At 42.7% G+C, this 17,527-nt stretch overlaps 1 protein-coding gene across 3 annotated transcripts in view; it reads left to right on the forward strand.

Moving 5' to 3' along the window:
- Positions 1-337: 337 nt before the first annotated feature.
- SLC35A1 (solute carrier family 35 member A1) overlaps positions 338-17,527 on the forward strand; it is a 19,170-nt gene continuing 1,980 nt past the window's right edge. Inside the window, exons 1-7 of one of the 3 annotated variants that reach the window (XM_017825895.1) lie at positions 338-469; positions 3,964-4,141; positions 9,760-9,919; positions 10,285-10,437; positions 11,786-11,852; positions 15,915-16,091; positions 16,484-16,618. In XM_017825895.1, coding sequence (XP_017681384.1) covers positions 379-469; positions 3,964-4,141; positions 9,760-9,919; positions 10,285-10,437; positions 11,786-11,852; positions 15,915-16,091; positions 16,484-16,618 — 961 coding nt within the window. In that variant the 5' untranslated portion in view covers positions 338-378. Of the gene's footprint in view, positions 470-854; positions 950-993; positions 1,013-3,963; positions 4,142-9,759; positions 9,920-10,284; positions 10,438-11,785; positions 11,853-15,914; positions 16,092-16,483; positions 16,619-17,527 lie in introns of those variants that run through there. The other 2 variants (XM_017825904.1, XM_017825914.1) reach the window with 2 other exon arrangements.

Below are 17,527 nucleotides of genomic sequence, written 5' to 3' on the forward strand. Positions count from 1 at the left end.
CCAACCCTAACGATTCCGTGATTTCAAGAATCCATAAATATATTTTATTTAACAGAAAACCGATGAGTGAAAAATTCCGTTCCTCCTACTGTGTTCTTTTTCGTTGGGGAAATTTTACTGCAGCGTTGTAAAATACTGGGGAATACAATTGTAACCCACATCGCAGTTCTGGCGCTGCAGAAACGTGCCGGTACCGAGGAGCTTACTCCTGGCAATGAGAAATACGCGTGTGAGATTCCTGGGTGTTTACTGCCAATAAAACAGTTCCGAAAGAGGCCGGGTGGAGCAGGATTGTACCCAGGATATCCAGGCGGGAGGGAGCCGACTCGATGGTGCGGCGCGGGCGGCGGGGCGCTCTGGGCGGCCGCTCTGCTCTCTATGGTGCGATGGGAGGAGCGGCGGGGCACGGCGGGCGGCTCCGGCCCGGCGGTCCTGGCGCCTTCAGCGAGCACCATGTCGCCTCCGAAAGGTGAGGGCGGCGGCGCGGGGCACCCGGCGGGTTCCGCGGCTCGCAGAGGGCGACAGGGCCGGAGAACGGGGACAATTCCCACCCCCTGGCAAGAGGAAGCGCGACCCGCGCGCCGACGGCTCCCCCCTTGCTCCCCCGCGCCAGAGGGAGTGGAACTGTCCTCCCCGCTGCGGGCTGCGGCGCCGGGCGCCACCACCGCGGGCTCAGGGGGAGGAAGGAAAGGGCTGCGCGGGGTCGCGCCGGGGAGGGGCTCTCCCCGCCTGCCTTCCCGGCCCCCCCGCTCTCCTCCCGCTGCCCAGCCGCTTCTCTCCGCAGTGTGGGGCCGCTGCTTCCCGGCGTGTGGGCCGCCGGTGCTCTCGGTTCGGGGCTCTCCGGGGCGCCTCCGCCTTCAGGATCAGGGGCAGCCGCGTCTCCCCCGCCGCCGGTTCCGTCTTCGGGAGAGTCCGAACGTGGCGCAGCATGTTTGGGGCTTATCCCGAGGTGCGGGTGGTCAGTGCTCAGGGACATCCCCTGCTCCTACCCTGCGGGCACCGCCGGATCAAGGTGTCTGTTGGGCTATGCTTAGGCTGGACATTAGGAGGAATTTCTTCACAGAAAGGGTGATTAGACATTGGAATGGTTGCCCAGGGAGATGGTGGAATCACTGTCTCTGGAGGTGTTTAAGGAAAGACTGGATGTGGCACTTAGTGCCATGGTCTAGTTGACATGATGGTATTTGGTCACAGGTTGGACTCGATGATCTCAGAGGTCTTTTCCAACTCAGTTGATCCTGTGATTCTCTGTGATTCTGTGTGCAACGGGGCCAGAGCGCCGGTGGTCCCAAAGCCAGAACCCTCGAGCAAACCAGGAGGGCTTAAATCCATCAGGAAGGCAACGCCTGCCCCTCTGCTGGCTTCCCCTATGGAGAGCCTTGCACAGGGCTCTCTAGCTCTTGAGGCCGGGAAGGGTGAGGAGCAGGAGGGATCCCTGCAGTGTGTGCCAGGCACCCACTGCCCCAGGTGCCCAGGCAGAGTTGTGCTCCCTATGCCAGGCTTGGCCTTGGCTGCATCCCAGGAGCCCTGGTGGAGCCGTTAGATGAGTTGTGGAGATGTGTGGGAGGCCCGTGCTTGTACCCTGAGGCTTTTGGCCTGTCTGGTCCCTTTTGCTGGAAATCATTTCATCCAAGTGGGATCTACAGGGAAAGAAACAACAGCTTCTTTCAGCTCTTTCAGCTCTTACTTTCTTTAGGCTGGTATAAGTTCAGATTTGTCAGGAGAAGATATGGGTGCCCCAAAGGTGCTTTCCTTCTCCTCCCTGTGCTGCACTGGTACTGATGCAGACACGTGAGCCAGGCTGGAGAAGTGTCGAAGCTGAAAACTAGCTGCAGATAATAATGGCCAGTCTTCGTGAGCGAAGATTTGGGAAAGGTCATTAACCCTTCGAGCCTGCGCAGTGGATTTTTTTTTAGGTGAGACACAGTGTGCGCTGAACTGAGCCCACCCTTTAATCCTGAGGTTCATCTGCCGGGGCCGAGCAAGCTTGGACAGTGGCAGTGAGGTCCTCAGAACGTAGGTTTGTTTAGAGGGCCGAGCAAGCTTGGACAGTGGCAGTGAGGTCCTCAGAACGTAGGTTTGTTTAGAGTGACCTTCTCTTAGATGGATTGCCTTACAGGGCTAATGAGCTCCATCTGCCCGAGGGGCTGGGAATTGAACCCGGGTCGCAGCGGTGAGAGTCCTGCACCCTAACCACTAGACCACCAGAGGCCCCTTAGCTGCAGATACCTTTTCACATAATGCTAGAACTATCCGGTCTAGATACTAGATTCATTATGTCCAAATTATGCATTTGGTTTACCTAAGTTTGCAAACCATTGCCAAATTGGGACATTTATTTATTTTTTTAAATAGTAGTTAATATAGGCAGGGATTAAATTCAGTTTTAGTTCGTGTGTCAAAACACAGTGTTAATACGATATCTGTAAGCACTAAAACATCACTAGAAAATACATTTTTGTAAAACTAGACTGGGTTAGTTATATTTCCTGGTTGTTATGCCCTTGGATTCCCACTGCCCCTCCCCACAATCCAAATGTAATTTAAAAACTGGATTACAGCTTGTAAGTCTCTTCTAAGCATTGTTAGTCCAAAAATTAATTGGCTCTACCTTTTAAAAGTGGTTACTGACGTGGGTAAGATTTTTATCTATAAGGAAGTAGCTAATTTAAATGATTGCAGCAGCAGCAGGTATTAACTGTACCTTGCAGAAATGTTACACAATTGAAGACATTGCTGGCTTGAAAGAAACATGAACCAAAACACTGGTTGCACTGGATTCAGCAACTCATTCCCATATTAAATGAGCAAAGTTGTTACAAATCTTCTTATCTTGTAGCTCATTCCCTGTTCAGCAGAGGAGCATAAACTTACAGCAATTAAAGTAAGTTTTTTTAGGATGTTCGGAAAACAACAGATAGTGGCCCAAAAGGTGCTGCTGAATGACCAACATCCACAGGACAGGTGCCAAACATAACAAAGAATAATCTACCAGTTTGAAAGATAGTTTTGTAGAAGCCACACATTTGCTGATGTGTTGTGGTCGTGCTTCTGTGCAGAGAAGTCTGTTTGAAGTCGTGCTCTTTTCTCTCTCTTGGTTCAGATGCAGGATTAGCCATTCTCTGATGTGGGACTGAACTGGCATAGCCTGGCCGTATCTACCCAGTGGAACTCTCAGGCCTCAGAGGAGTCTCGTATGAAAAACTGCCTTGTGCCAGTAGACCTGGGACAGACTAACTCCCAAATTTTGCAGGATAGTTGTTGGCTGAGGGCAAAACAGTTACAAGAATTGCTACTGTTGTAGGACTGTAGCAGTGGGGAAGGCAGAGGGGATAATGCAGATGATACGTAGTCCTTATGTGGTTTGGTTTACTCAAGTAACCATAACCTTAGTGTTTTCCACCGTGAGTTTTTCAAGAAAGCCCTTTGTGTAAAGTCCCATCACCATTCTGAGCAAAACTCTTCCTTTACTAAGTTAGGTGGAAAATAGGGCTGAAGGAAATGCTGCCTTAATTGTTAAGATTTGCTAGACTGATTCCCTTCTTTGCTGATACTGAACTTTTCCTCTCTCTTTGCTTTTGCTTATCTGCCGGTTCTCTGTTAGACATCAGTATATTACGTGGAGAGGATCAGCTGCCATTTCAGAACGAGCTCCTACTGTCAGCTAAAGAGCAGGAAAGCACAGAAAGACTTTTTGATTACTATTAGATAGATATTAATGTATGATTAATTTTTCTAGAAGGCAAGAGAGCATCTTATTTTCAAACACCTGGAATTCCTTTGAATTTCAAGCTTCTTTGAGAAGGCTTTAAAATTTAACTAAAACTTTTTTATGGGAAGTGTTTCCCAGCATTGTAATTATTGTATGCTGCCAAAGTATGTGTTTGTTACAGCCCTCCCCCCATTTCAGTTCTTAAATTAAAATGAGGGCCATGCTGAGCTGTCATCTCTGTTTTCTTTCAGAAAATGTCAGCTTACTGTTCAAGCTGTACTGCCTCACAGTGATGACCCTGGTGGCTGCCACGTACACGGTCGCATTGCGGTACACGAGGACGGTGGAGGCAGAACTCTACTTTTCAACAACGGCTGTGTGCATCACTGAAGTTATCAAGTTGTTCTTGAGTGTGGGCATCTTGGCTAAGTAAGTGTGGGAATGCTAATCAGTACTTTGAAAACAGGTCCTTGCTGCTAGCCTCAGCTTCTCAGGTGCTAAAGTGCAGATACAGCTGAGAATGTGGCTGGATAATCACTGCTGAGGAAGGGTAATTTCAGAATGGGTTAGTGACCTCCTCAACTGAAACTGCTTTGCAAACAGCACAATATTCAGGTGTGTCCTTTCTGCATATTTTCTAGTTTTGTATGCTTTGGAATCGGTTCAGAATGTCAGCATGAATTATCCACAATCTTTTGGGTCTTTAAAATGTTGGTGTAGATGAAAGTTGGACTGTGAGCCATTGTCTGTTGAGTTACATAAAATTTAAAGTTCCTACTCATAAATTTTCCCAAACAATGTTATGGACAGATATTTTGCTGTCTCTATTAATCTGGCAAACCAATGCTGAAAGACTCTGGACAGAAAATATTAGTTTCTGTAATCCAAGACTGCTGCCAAGAACTAGAACCTTAGTCCACACGTAAGCATCTGAAGTAGAGAGGCCATCAGTCTGCTGTGTTTTCTCTCTGCTTCCCTGTGCTACATCCTTCCTAGGAAGACTCTTTATATTCTGGACTGGTCCAAAAGCCTGGTTCTTGCCATTGTGGTAGAATTTGTTCTTTTAGCGTCTCTGCCTGTTTTGTTGTGGCTTTTGGTACATCAGAAGTCTGGCTGTTATATGCTAGAGGAACATGAAATCACATGATATACTTCAGATCTTCATCAGATATTTTCAACTTAATATCCAAATGGCATTTTATTTGCTTTAGTGGTGAGACAATATCTGAATTTGGTAAGGCAGCTGTGGCAAACTGTCTTTTGTTTAACTTTTCATTAAATGGAAGGTGTTAAAAAAGGCAAGTGTAAGCAGTGGCAAATTTCTATTTTTATGCACCCTGGGCTTCTCACTCTGTCAGCACAAAATGCTGGCAGAAGCATCTCTGCTGACACGTGGTTGTGCTGTGGTTCTCACTGTTGTGACCAGTGTGGATCCCACCTGCTCTCTGGAGACTATAGCAGCCTGTCTTTCCCAATGGTGAGGGACCTGTGGGTGGCATTTGGTAGCCTCACCTGTGTGTATAATTTGTCAAATCTTGTGTACTTGGGCCCCAAGCTATTTATAGTATAGCAGAGAGGCCTAGTTCAGCAGTGTAAGCTATCCCTTTTGTTAAGGGTTTGTACGAACAGTCTTTTTGCTTGAAATAATTAAAATCAAAATTACTTTTAACTCAGAAAGAAGTCTGTTTTGTTTATGTTTTTAGAACAGCCTTGCAGAGCCAAAAATCCATGTAGCCCATCATTCTTCCTTTGGCAGCAGTCAGCAGAGGATGCTTAGAACAGAAGTGTAGACAACAGGGAAGCACAGGCTGAGCTTTCCTTAACTGGTGGCAGAAGCTTATGGAGTGCCCATCCTGGATGCTGTGTGCACTGTGGCTGTAGTACCAACAATCCTGTGCTCTGTGTGATTGTCCAGTTTATTTTTGAAGTGCTAGTCCCTACTGTATCTGTGAAGTGACTTTTGCAATTTAATTACATGCTATATGAAAAAGTACTTTTTAATAAACACCTTATCTAGCAGTTTCACTGGACTCTGTTGTCTTGTGTTGACAGATGTCATGAATAATCTTTCCTCCTTCATTTAGCTTTTCATATCTCTACAGATCTGTGTTTTCATCACTCATTTATTTTCTGAGCCAGGAGTCTTAGTTTAATTTTACTGTGATCATCCTAGTACCCATCCCTACAGCATTTCCAGTATAGTTACATCCCTTTTGAAACAGAATCCAGAGCATGCTTGTATTCAGGATGGGAACATGCCGTGGCATTAGGCAGAGGGGTGAAGGTGCTTTCACTCTTGGCCTTGGTTCTTTTCCTGAGGATTTGTAGCATTCTGCTGATTTCACTCAACACAGCTAAACCTTAAGCTGGCATCAGCAGAGAGCTACTCTCATAATTTTTACAGGTGCCCATAGCTAGATTAGAGATGGTTCTGTATTTAGGGTTGTCATTTCCTATGGTTCTTTCTTATTTATTGACAACCGAGCTTTGTTTACCAATTAAAATGGGAAGAATCTGATTCACTGAGTTGTTCAGAGGTTATAACATCTATTCTGATCTGGTCAGTAGTGGGGTTTTTCTTTCCGTAGTTGAGATGGAGATGGGCACCAGCAGACACTGTTCATCAGGCCATGTTCACCTCTTCCCAGTAGGATGTCCTGCATGCTGGTGGGTCCAGATGCTCTTCTTTGCTGTCCAGGTAACTGAGCTGTTTCTCAGATGGCAAAGGATCCGGTGATTTTTGCTTAGTGTAGTGAGGGACTCTTTGGCGACTATTGAAAGTTTCCTTTTGGATATCACATATAATTGAGTATTACTAGCAAACTTGGCCAATTTCCTAGTAACCTAATTTTTAGACCACTTATGAATATGCTGAACAGCACCAATTCCAGCATAGTTTCCTTCTATGTCTCCTTTACAGCTTCCTTCAGTTTTAAATCCTAACCAATTTGTCTCACCCAAGGCAAGGTGCCTTTGTAGTGTAATAACCTGTCAGAAGAGTCATCTGTTTCTTCTGTACAGCAGGATACATTTGGGTGGGTACCTGTTCTTTCTGAAACTGCCAGCATTGATAACTGCAGTATGCAGGATACTGGAGTACAACTCTTGCATTGTTCTGCAGAATTTGTTTTCTTGCACATTATTACATGATGCCTTCACTGTATTTACTTTTAAGGTATATCCCAGAAGGCACATTGAATGCATGAATGCCAAAAGATTGTCTTTCAAAAGAGAAATTTATGATAGTTTAGGCTGTGTTAGTTGTTAACTCGACTGTACTCTCAATTTATCGTACTTAAAGTCCTGCTCACCATCAGGTAATAACACTTTCTACATTCTTATCTGGTATATAATTGCTTAGCAATGGATGAAGAAACGTAGAGCTGATTTGCAAACTCTGATTTTAACTTCACCTTTTCTAACAAATGCATGTTTCTGTTGCAGAACAGATTGTTATTAGTATCTCCCACCTATTCATACCCATGAATTGGCTTTAGGTACGGGGTAGTGAATTTATGAAAGGGAGAGTGGCTTTAAACTGAAGGAGGGTAGATTTAGATTAGATATTAGGAAAAAATTCTTTACTGTAGGGGTGGTGAGGCTCTGAAACAGGTTGCCCAGAGATGTGGTGGGCATCTAGAAGTGTTCAAGGCCAGGTTGGATAGAGCTCTGAGCAACCTGGTCTGGTGAAAGGAGTCCCTGCCCATGGCAGAGGGATTGGAACTAGGTGATCTTTACAGTCCTTTTTTTTTCCAACCTGAACCATTCTACAAAGAAAATTGACTATGTTTTTAAATTCAAATCTAGACCAACTTCAAGAATGCTGAATTCAAACTAGATAATTTTTTATTTTCATATCTGATATTGCAGTGTACCTCTTTGGGCACCTTATTTTGCATTATCAGCTGTACATGGAGACTTATTTTGAATTCTTTTTTGATCAAGTAGATTTAAATCTATATCTGCATGATCTTTGTACTGAATTCAACTTACAGTTGGAGATTCTTGATAAGTGCATGCTTCAGAAAGCACATCCACTGCACAGATGAGCTATTAGATAGTCTTCTCAAAAACTAAAGTGAAGATGGTGGTTATTAGACATGTGTTATTCTTTATTGCTGAAATTTGATGCTAAAAGTGTAAGGAGACAGAAACTACTATTGCTGCTGTGATTTGACTTTAAATGTGTGATCAGCTAATTCACTGAGCATGGTCTGGAACAAAAGCAGGTATAGTTTAAATATAATTTTCTTTTTTGACAGCCTACCTCAGTATCAATGAATAGAAGAAGCTATTACAGTGTGGTATTTTTTGACTTCTTACTTTCATGGAGTAGAACTATGTCTGTGCTAATTATATTTTACTTATAGCTAGACATTTGAGATAGAAGCACTTCAGTCCAGCTGTACTTGGGTATTACCAGGTTTTCTTATACATCTTATCTCCCATTTATAATAATATAATATATTAAATTTACTGAGGAATAAGTAAACAAAAAATTTTGCCTATAATATCAATGGCTCATAACATTTTATGCAGTTCTGTATCTACTGCAGCTAACTGTGGTGAGCTGTAGCATGAGCTCTCCCCCTTGTATTGCAAACTTTGCTTGAAGTGTCCATAGATTTCCTTGTCATGATTGTTCCCTCTGGCCAGACATGTCTTGGCTTCTACGTGTGCTCTCTCTTATGGCAAAATGACAAAAAGAATCCCTTGCAGCTTCCCGTGTAAAGACTGCTCACCCTGTACAGGGGGGAAAAAAGAAAGAAAAGGAGGTATAGGTGCAGGTATATGCTTGTTGTGAGGCAGGGAAGAAGGTAAGGAAGGAGAGAAACTTCGATGGAATGATAGTAAGAGGTAAAGTCTAAAAATCTTTGGAGAGGAAAAGTTTGAGAACCTGGAGCACAGTGTCAGGGGTTGGTCAGGAAAGGAAAATATGCCAAAACAAGGTGGTTAATGAAAGAGTCTGGGGCATAGAGGGATTGCTAATTTTATTAACTGCTCATAAGAGTTTGGGACAGATAGATGATGAACATTTGTGGAAAAAGAAGCTGGGACATGGTTGAAGTATGGGGAATTGGACTTCTGGAGTGCTAAGGAGGTTGTGAGCTATTTGTTCATATCTGTGTGCAATAGAAGCACAAGGAGAGTTAAATTTAAGAGCAGTACGGGTTGCAAGTTGAGAGGCCTGTGTGAGGACAGGAGTGATTTTGGATGTTGGTATTTGTTAGTGGCCAAGCAAGAGAAGATTGGAAAGGAGGACCATGGGACTTGCAGAGAACTGGGGAGAGGACTGGAGCAGCAGTGACAAGTAAGCAGCAAATGCCAGATTGATGTACAAATGATAAGGGAGAACTAGGAATGCAGAGGTCTGATGTAAAACCTTGGTAGCAAACCACAAATGGGGACAGCAGCAAGAAGCAATATATTCTTTCCCATTGCCTGCTCTTTCACACACTGTAGTTACCTGAAGGAGATATGTGAAATGCAAGGCCACAGGGCCACCACATGCCCTGCCAGACCTCTTCACGTGTGTGCTGGTGCTGGTCCAGCATCTCCCACAGCACATGTGAGAAGAGGAACCCATGGCTGCCTGAGGAATGAGAGATGTTTCCAGCAGAGTACTGTGGAATGGTACAATCCTTTTTGGCTGTACTGTGAGGCCCAGTTTAAAGGGGATCTGGAAAGTCATGGACATTTGACATCACACACAGTATAGCCAATTGAAAAGGGGAGATACGAACCATATCCTTCTGTTCCACTGCCTGTATTGACCCACTACCTTTAGTAACTTACTGTTACAGTATTCATTGTGGTTGTTTACTTTATAACACATTAATGGATCTAACTTCTGATTCCAGAAGGGTTTTCTACTTGTTGAAAACCTCACTGGTTTTTTGCCAGTTAATTTTTTTTTAATGAGCAGAAGGTACAACTGATTGTTGAGAACACGTTTTTAGCCTTCCCAACGGATTAATTGATTTGATTTCTGTTTTAAAATACCAGTTTAAGAGAGCCCTCTGTTATGCTACTATTGTATTTTGCAGAGAAACTGGAAGCCTGGCAAGGTTAATAACATCTTTAAAAGAAAATGTATTTGGAAGTCCTACAGAATTGCTAAAATTAAGTGTTCCATCTTTGGTGTATGCTCTTCAAAACAATATGGCGTTTGTGGCTCTTAGCAACTTGGATGCAGCAGTCTACCAGGTAATACACATTTCTGTCAGTAACTGATCTGTAAATACATTTCTCTTTACTGGTTCATGAGGCACATGTGCCTGGCACACAGTATTCTCTTTAGCCTCACTGTTAAAAGCCAAACCATGCTTTGTTATATTCAGAGAATGCACTCTGCTGTAGAGCTCTGGTTTGCTGAGCTAACCGCTCGCTGCTAGAGTAATTTCAAATTCACTTTGTTGTAATTGGCAAAATTGGTACAAACCCCCAAGGATCTGTAGGAATTCAATGAATATAAAAGTTGGTCACTCTTTAGTTAAATTTTCTATTTTATTTTCTTGTTTTGGAGGAGTTTATAAAACCCATCCTCTACACTACGTTCCTGTCTTCTTTAGGTGACGTACCAGTTGAAGATCCCTTGTACAGCTTTATGTACAGTCCTGATGCTGAACCGTACCCTCAGTAAGTTGCAGTGGTTCTCTGTGTTCATGCTGTGCGGTGGTGTTACCCTTGTTCAGTGGAAACCTGCTCAGGCTACAAAAGTACAGGTAAGAGTTTGTATTTTACCTAATTGGATGGAGAATAAACTTCATCTGTACCTTGTATTTCACTTTACAGCAGCTGGGATGAAGGTAGAGTTTCTTGCATTCCACACAGCAGTATCTGTTTCCTATTTACAGCCACTTCAGGTACAACATATCCACTAGTTTGATCACTGGCTTTCACATTTATGGTGTGCCAGTTCAGGCAGGCTTGTGGTATTGCTCCGGTCTCACTTGTTGGAAAGGCAACTGATTGCTACAATTAGTATTAATTACCACAGTCATCATAATCAGTCTAATGCATCGTCCTAGGAGTGTCTGAGTAATAGATTGTTTCCAGCAGTTGGCCCTGGTAACTTTGTAATTGTTGGAGCAGAGAACTTGGAATCAAAGCACTGGGCGGAATTAGGAGAGAAACTCCAGTGCTGTGTGGGTATGTCATTTAAACACACCCTTCGGAGGCACTGACCTAATCCCATTCTGGGAAGAAACAAGTGTCTCCTGTTTCTTTGGTATTAGTGGGAAAGGCTGTGCTGCTGGGAATATTGGTCACAGCTGAGTAGACAGTGCCTCTGAGCACTGCAAGAGTACCCACAGAAAATGAAATGCCACACAGCTGCACCGAGGTCCTCTGAAGGACAGCCCTCGATAAGCAAGTACATCTTATACTGCAGTGAAATGCTAATAGTTTTGCTGTACCTAACAACGTAGCTCTGTGTCCTGGTTTTGGCTGGGATACAGTTAATTTTCTTCCTAGCAGCTGGTTCAATGCTGTGTTTTGGATTTAGTATGAGAATCATGCTGGTAGCACACTGATGTTCCAGTTATGTCTAAGTAGTTCTTACCCAAAGTCAAGGACATTTCAGTGTCTCCTGCTCTGCCAGTGAACAGGGACACAAGAAGCCATGAAGGAGCATGGCCAGGACAGCCGACCTGAACTGCCCAAAGGGCTATTCCATACCATGGAGTATCATGCCCAGTATATAAACTGAAGGACTTGTCCAGTAGGGGCCAATTGCTGCTTGGGATGGCCTGGGGATCGGTCAGGAGGTGATGAGTAATTGTCTTGTGCACCACTTGATTTCCTTGGGTTTTATCTCCCTCTCTCATTTTGTTGCTATTAGAATTATAACTATATTTTATTTTTATATAATTATTAAACTGTTCTTATATCAACCCACAAAGTTTACCTTTGGTTTTCAATTCTCCTCCCCACCATGATGGTTTGGGGGAATTGGTGAGGGGCTAAATGGTGCTTAGTTGCTGGCTGGAGCTAAACCATGGCACCCTGGAATCGATTATTGTAAATTACTGAAGTGTTGTATCCTTTTTAAAATAATGGTTGATGTTGCAGGTGGAGCAGAATCCATGGCTAGGGTTCGGAGCGATTGCTGTGGCTGTATTGTGTTCGGGATTTGCAGGTATAGTATTATTTCTGTACTTGGCTTGCATCAAAAGGACTGGAGAACTCACAAGGTTCAAAACAGAACATTCCATGTTCATTAACTGTCTTTGTGGATTAGTTTATCCTCTCTGCCCATAATTATCTTCTGCTTGCAGTAATTGTGACAGATTCATGACATGATTATTCTCGGTGGCAAGCAAATGACTAAAAACATGTACTGTTGGTTTTAGATGATACAACTGAGAAGGCTGGTTTGCAAGAGAAAGTGTCTTTCAAATGCTTAGAATAACACTGTAGGGAACATCCATAATCACTCTGTACAATTAATTGATGTTTGCTTTACAAACACACAAAATACTTGCATTTTTTTTTACAAGGGGAACTGAGCTCCTCACTCAGTTCTTGCACCATCTCAGCCTCAAAATAAACTTTGCCATAGTCCTGTAGGTGGTAAATCTAACTGAGATGCAGAGGGAGCATGAGTAAGGCAGAGAGGTAGATGAGTAGGAGGAAGCCTGGATAAACTCCATGAAGGATTTTGGTTTTCTTTATTTTTGTTTTGTTCTACAACCAGCGTTTCCCCTCAGGGTAGCTTTTTCTCTGCCTTCTGGAAAAAGATACCAAAACTTGAGAACAAGTGAGCTGGTGCTCAGAAACAAGGAAATGCAAATTACTACTTAATTTGACATTTGACTCACAGGGGCATATTTCACTGGTTGTAAACTGGATCCTCCCCTCTCCCTCTGTAAGAAAGCAAGGTACTATTACCCACCTCTAGTACTGTAAAATCCTGCAAGAATAATCTTGTGCTGTGCATAAATGCTCATTACTCGTGGAAAACATTCTGGTTGGCAGAAGGAGTAGAGAGTCATTTTTGTTTGCTGTCTTTTCACTGAAACGGGTACTTTGAAGCAGAAATACTAAATAAAACTGTGTAGAGCTCAATCAACTTTTCCTGGAAAGTTATAAATTTCCTCACTTAAATAGATGCTTCCAAGCCACAAGACAATACAGCATTCACAGTGGAGCCTTCAGAGTCTCCTAAAGCTCTCCCGCTTTCTCCGATAACGCAGGTCAACAGCTGTGCTTCTAGAGGTCTGCAAATTCAGAGCATTGAAAGGCTGATGCAGGCAGCTTGAGACACTCAGGGCTTTCTTCTGCAAAGGGATTGCAGCCTGTGTGTTTCCTTGCTGACAGCTGAAGCTCAGGGGCAGCTGGGAGGGACAGTGTATTTCATCCGTAGAGCTCCCTGTGCCCTTGGGGCTTTACATGTTGAAAACCTAAATCCTATTCAAATTCTTTTCCTCTTCTTCCTTCCCACGCTCACATGAAGCAGTTCTTTTGGCCTTCAGTTTCTGGCCTGGCCATGTTAAGTGGGTTTTATTATTCCAGTGAAATCAAAAAAAGTTATGTGGTTTTGTCCCTCAGAGATGGAAGAGAAGTTTTTCCTTCAAATTGTTGATCTTGTGTTAATTTCCAAGTATCAGGGGCCCCAACAATGCTTATAACAGCATTGGACAGATACTTAATGGCAAATCCTTTGTGACTTAAAACAGTACTGAAGAGTTAATTTCTCCTAAACAGCCCCCATTCTTTCCTTCATCTTGCCTAGTGGAGAGAATTTTATGTATATTCAGAAATCTGAAAGCATAGTTTATTGGTTTGTTTACTGTTTTCTTAGTTTAGAAATTTTACAAGTATGGTTCATACTCAAGCCAAATTTCTGTTACATTGATTATACCTGATTGTGCTCTGTGGGTCTTCTCAGGGTGGCAGAAATCTCAGGATAATTATTGTGGGTTTTTTTAAGGACTGCAGTTATTAACAATACTAGTTTGTTGTTTCAAAAATTTATATTCTTATGAGATAATATCATATTTCCTTGGGATTTTTATTATTTGAACTCCTGAAATATAGATCTGCTCTCTAATTTATTCACCATAAATATTCACTATACTGTATTAAATTATAAATTGCATTTTTCATTAATAAAATCAAATAGCAAGACTTGAAGCTAACTTGGGGGTTTCAGGGTGAGTGTGTGCCTAGGGCTTCTAACTCATAAGTCTTTGTGCCACCTTTGTTTGTTCCATATTCTTGTCTCATATTGTATGAAGGATCCTGGGTGACGTTGATAGCAGTAAATATTTAGTCAGTAGGGCTCTCACCAAAAGGTCATGGAACTGGCTGAGAAGATCTGAGTCCTGTGAACTGCTCTGTCTGTTTTTCAATGTGGAGGAAATTCCAGAGATTTGCAGAGCTCTGGTGGGTGAACAGTGGTTAAAAAAGCAGGTAGTGATGGCCTTGTCAAATGTCAGCCTTTTGGTCTGACACAGTGGAATAATGAAAAAGTGAGGAATTTCAATAATGCAAAACATAAAAATAATAGTGTCATCAGCCTGGTATAATGAACTAGAGCTTTATATTAAAATGAATTCCACTTCCTCAAAACCACTTTGTAGTTTCAATTAGCAGAAGGCCTCGGTTTTGATTTGCTCTTGTAGACCCCTGAAGCTGTGGTTTCAGAACAATGCTGCCAAGTGCTCAGCAAGCACAAGGCTTCTGAGGAATTTTCAGTTTTGGCACCGAGGTAATATAGCCCCCCCCCATTTTAGTTTTTTCCTGCCTGTAATGAATGAGTGATTTAGGTTGTTTGCTCAAAGAATCACTGGCAACGATATCAGTAAAAGCAGGTTTAACAGAGAAGTGCGACAGATTTTGTTGGTAAGGCTCACTCTACTGCTTACTAGGTGGTTAAAGCACACAGAGAAAAACTGGACTAAAATCAATCAATCTGAAACTGAAATCAAGCTAAAATTATCTACATGGAGACTGGGGATGGAAAAAAGGTAAAGAAGGGAAAGTGTAAAGATAAAAAGGAATGAAGGACACCCTCCTGTTGGGTCACAAGGTTCAAAGTGTATCCCTTGCCAAACAGTCCCCGATTTGACCAGTGGTTTAGGCCTAAAGGTTTTAACTGCATTTAAACTTTATGGCCTAATTTAAATGATTTAACAACAGATTCTGTAGAGTTAACTATAAGCACAACTACAACTCACTTATAGGCCTAACTTGCTTACAAATCTAAAGCACTTGAGAGTCTAAGAGAGCAACATTCATAGTACATTTACTATAGGATATTCACACTCATACAGACCTAAAGGAGTTTGTACAAGGTATTCACCTGTGAAAAAACTTCCCTTTGGTTCAGTGAAGTACTCACGTTGGATGCCTTTGCATCTTCTCAGCAGGCAAAGGGTTGAGCCTCGAGGAGTGGGGGTATCAGCCCAGGATCCATCGTTGGCATTCGGCGATGGTCCTCCAGTATGGCAAACTTGGGAGTTTGGTAGCTCTGAAAGGTGTCCTGCTCAGAGGGAGATTGCTGTGCTCTAAAATTGCTCCAAGTTTCCAAGGCTGTTCATTAAAAAACAGGAGCTCATTAGACAGCACTAGTTCCTGGGAACAGACAGTGTTTCTGATAAGCTCAAGAGGAGCTCAGCTCGGGTGCTGTTCATCAAGGCCAAGGCCTAACAAGCATTTCTGAGATCACAGTGCAGCCCTGGCATGGGGGATGGGGAGAGTTTTACCACCACACTGCAAAGCATCTCAGTGGAGAGGAAAAAATGTTCTCCATCTTTCTGAAATACATAGATATTTTATCCCATTATTATTATTATTATTATTTTATCTCATTATTAAAATAATGAGTGCCAAGGTGAAATGCTTTTTTCTGGTATAGAATTGTGCAGAAGAAACTGCTGGCCAGAAGCCTGGCACATCAAACAGAAATGAGTAGTGGCCTCAATGGTCCATAAGGTTCATTGTTACATCTGTAAAGAGAAACAGAATCTATTTGTGGTGTTACATACCCGTTATAATGATCCTGTTATAGAAGACAGATTTTAGCAGGATGTGTTTGGTCCTCAGCACTGGGAACTTCTGTGAAACTCATCAGTCTGTAGGATGAGTTGATTCCAGTAGTCTTGTCTGGTTTTAAAATGTACTAAAGCACGAATAATTAAGGATGACACTTGGTCTTATTGAAATGTTTTTGCTTTTTGTTTGGGTTTTTTTCCAGGAGTTTATTTTGAGAAGGTCTTAAAGAGTTCAGATACTTCCTTATGGGTGAGGAACATTCAGCTGTACTTATCTGGGATTGTAGTGACTTTAGTCGGTGTGTACATGTCAGACGGAGCCCAAGTTATGGAGAAAGGGTTTTTCTATGGCTATACATACTACGTCTGGTTTGTCATCTGTAAGTATCCTGTGGTTTTAGAATCTTGATACACTGTTTTTCTTTTTTAACAATGATATAACCGATTACAGGAAGCTACAAATTCAGTCTGACACACTTTCTCCTGTGTTTTGAGGGATTTTATTTAAAAGTATAATTTTCTTGGAAATTATTCACTTAGCTTAAAATTGTGCTGAAACAGCAGTCTAAATAACTGATTAGTGGTAGATCATCTTTAAATGAGTCATGTCTGATTTACTGGATGCCATGTAGACATCCCATTCCACTGCATTAAATCACCAGTTAGGAGAATGTAGCCCAAACAAAAAGAGCACACTGGTGGAGTAAAATGCATAATTTCAAGAGTGACCTACTGCACCTGTACTAATAGTAACACATTATCTGCTTCCCAGTTCTTGCCAGCGTCGGTGGCATCTACACTTCGGTCGTGGTCAAGTACACAGATAACATTATGAAAGGCTTTTCTGCAGCAGCAGCCATTGTTCTCTCTACTGTGGCATCAGTCATCCTCTTTGGCCTCCAAATAAGTAAGTGCTTTTTTGCCTTTGATTTGACAGCATGTGCATGTTTCCTGCCTGCCCAACCCACTGTGCACAGTTCATACCAAAGCCAGTGGTTTTGCCTCCTCTCAGTTGTTCTGGTTTTAACTTCCAAGTCTTCTCCAGAACACCTCTACACTAATGCACCATCATCCCTGTTCTGTTGCACAAGATGCCTGATGATCCTATACTTCCAAAGGCATTCATGGTTTATTCTTTCAGAGGCAGCTACAATTTCAAACAGAAAGTTTCTTTCTAATTTAAAGAGCTTTACTGATGCATCTCTTTGTGATGCAGTTTAATGTGTGATGTAGCTGTTTACCTGGGACTGCTGTTGCTAAGTTATCATTTCTTGTTGGGTTTAGTACAGCCACTGCCAAATTAGTTCCTCAGCTCTTTCTTCAAGTGCTTTACACATCCCTGTTAAGTTACACCCACTACTGTGGACACCACCATATGAGAGCAAGTCGAGCAGCAGCTGGAGTTGTGACTGATGTGGTGAATTTTTTGTGAGAGGAAACAGCAGATTGCTCTGGGCTGTTCTGCAACTACAAAGGATTTTCTCCCTGATCAAGCCTCTGTCTGGTACTGTGCCCAGTATCTCCCACTCAGTCCTTCACTGTTTAGTTGTGGGTATTGCTTACTTTTCTACCTTAATGCAAAGATGGCGTGGCAACATGGTGGAAAAACTAGCTTTCTGATGTAGAATTAGTGAGACAAAACTTAAGGAAAGCTTGCATAAGGAGGAAACCATTAGTGTTTGGCTGAAAAAGAGCATCATAAAGCAAGGGATGGAAAAAAACCCCACCTGGTTTTAAAAGCTCACTTGGGCAGAGCATTTTCTTGATGGTTGACACAAATCAAACCTGGACTAGTGACCTTTCTGTGAAAGTCTCA

The sequence above is a fragment of the Lepidothrix coronata genome, unplaced genomic scaffold, assembly GCF_001604755.1.
Source record: "Lepidothrix coronata isolate B3197 unplaced genomic scaffold, Lepidothrix_coronata-1.0 Scaffold4, whole genome shotgun sequence".
NCBI lineage: Eukaryota > Metazoa > Chordata > Aves > Passeriformes > Pipridae > Lepidothrix > Lepidothrix coronata.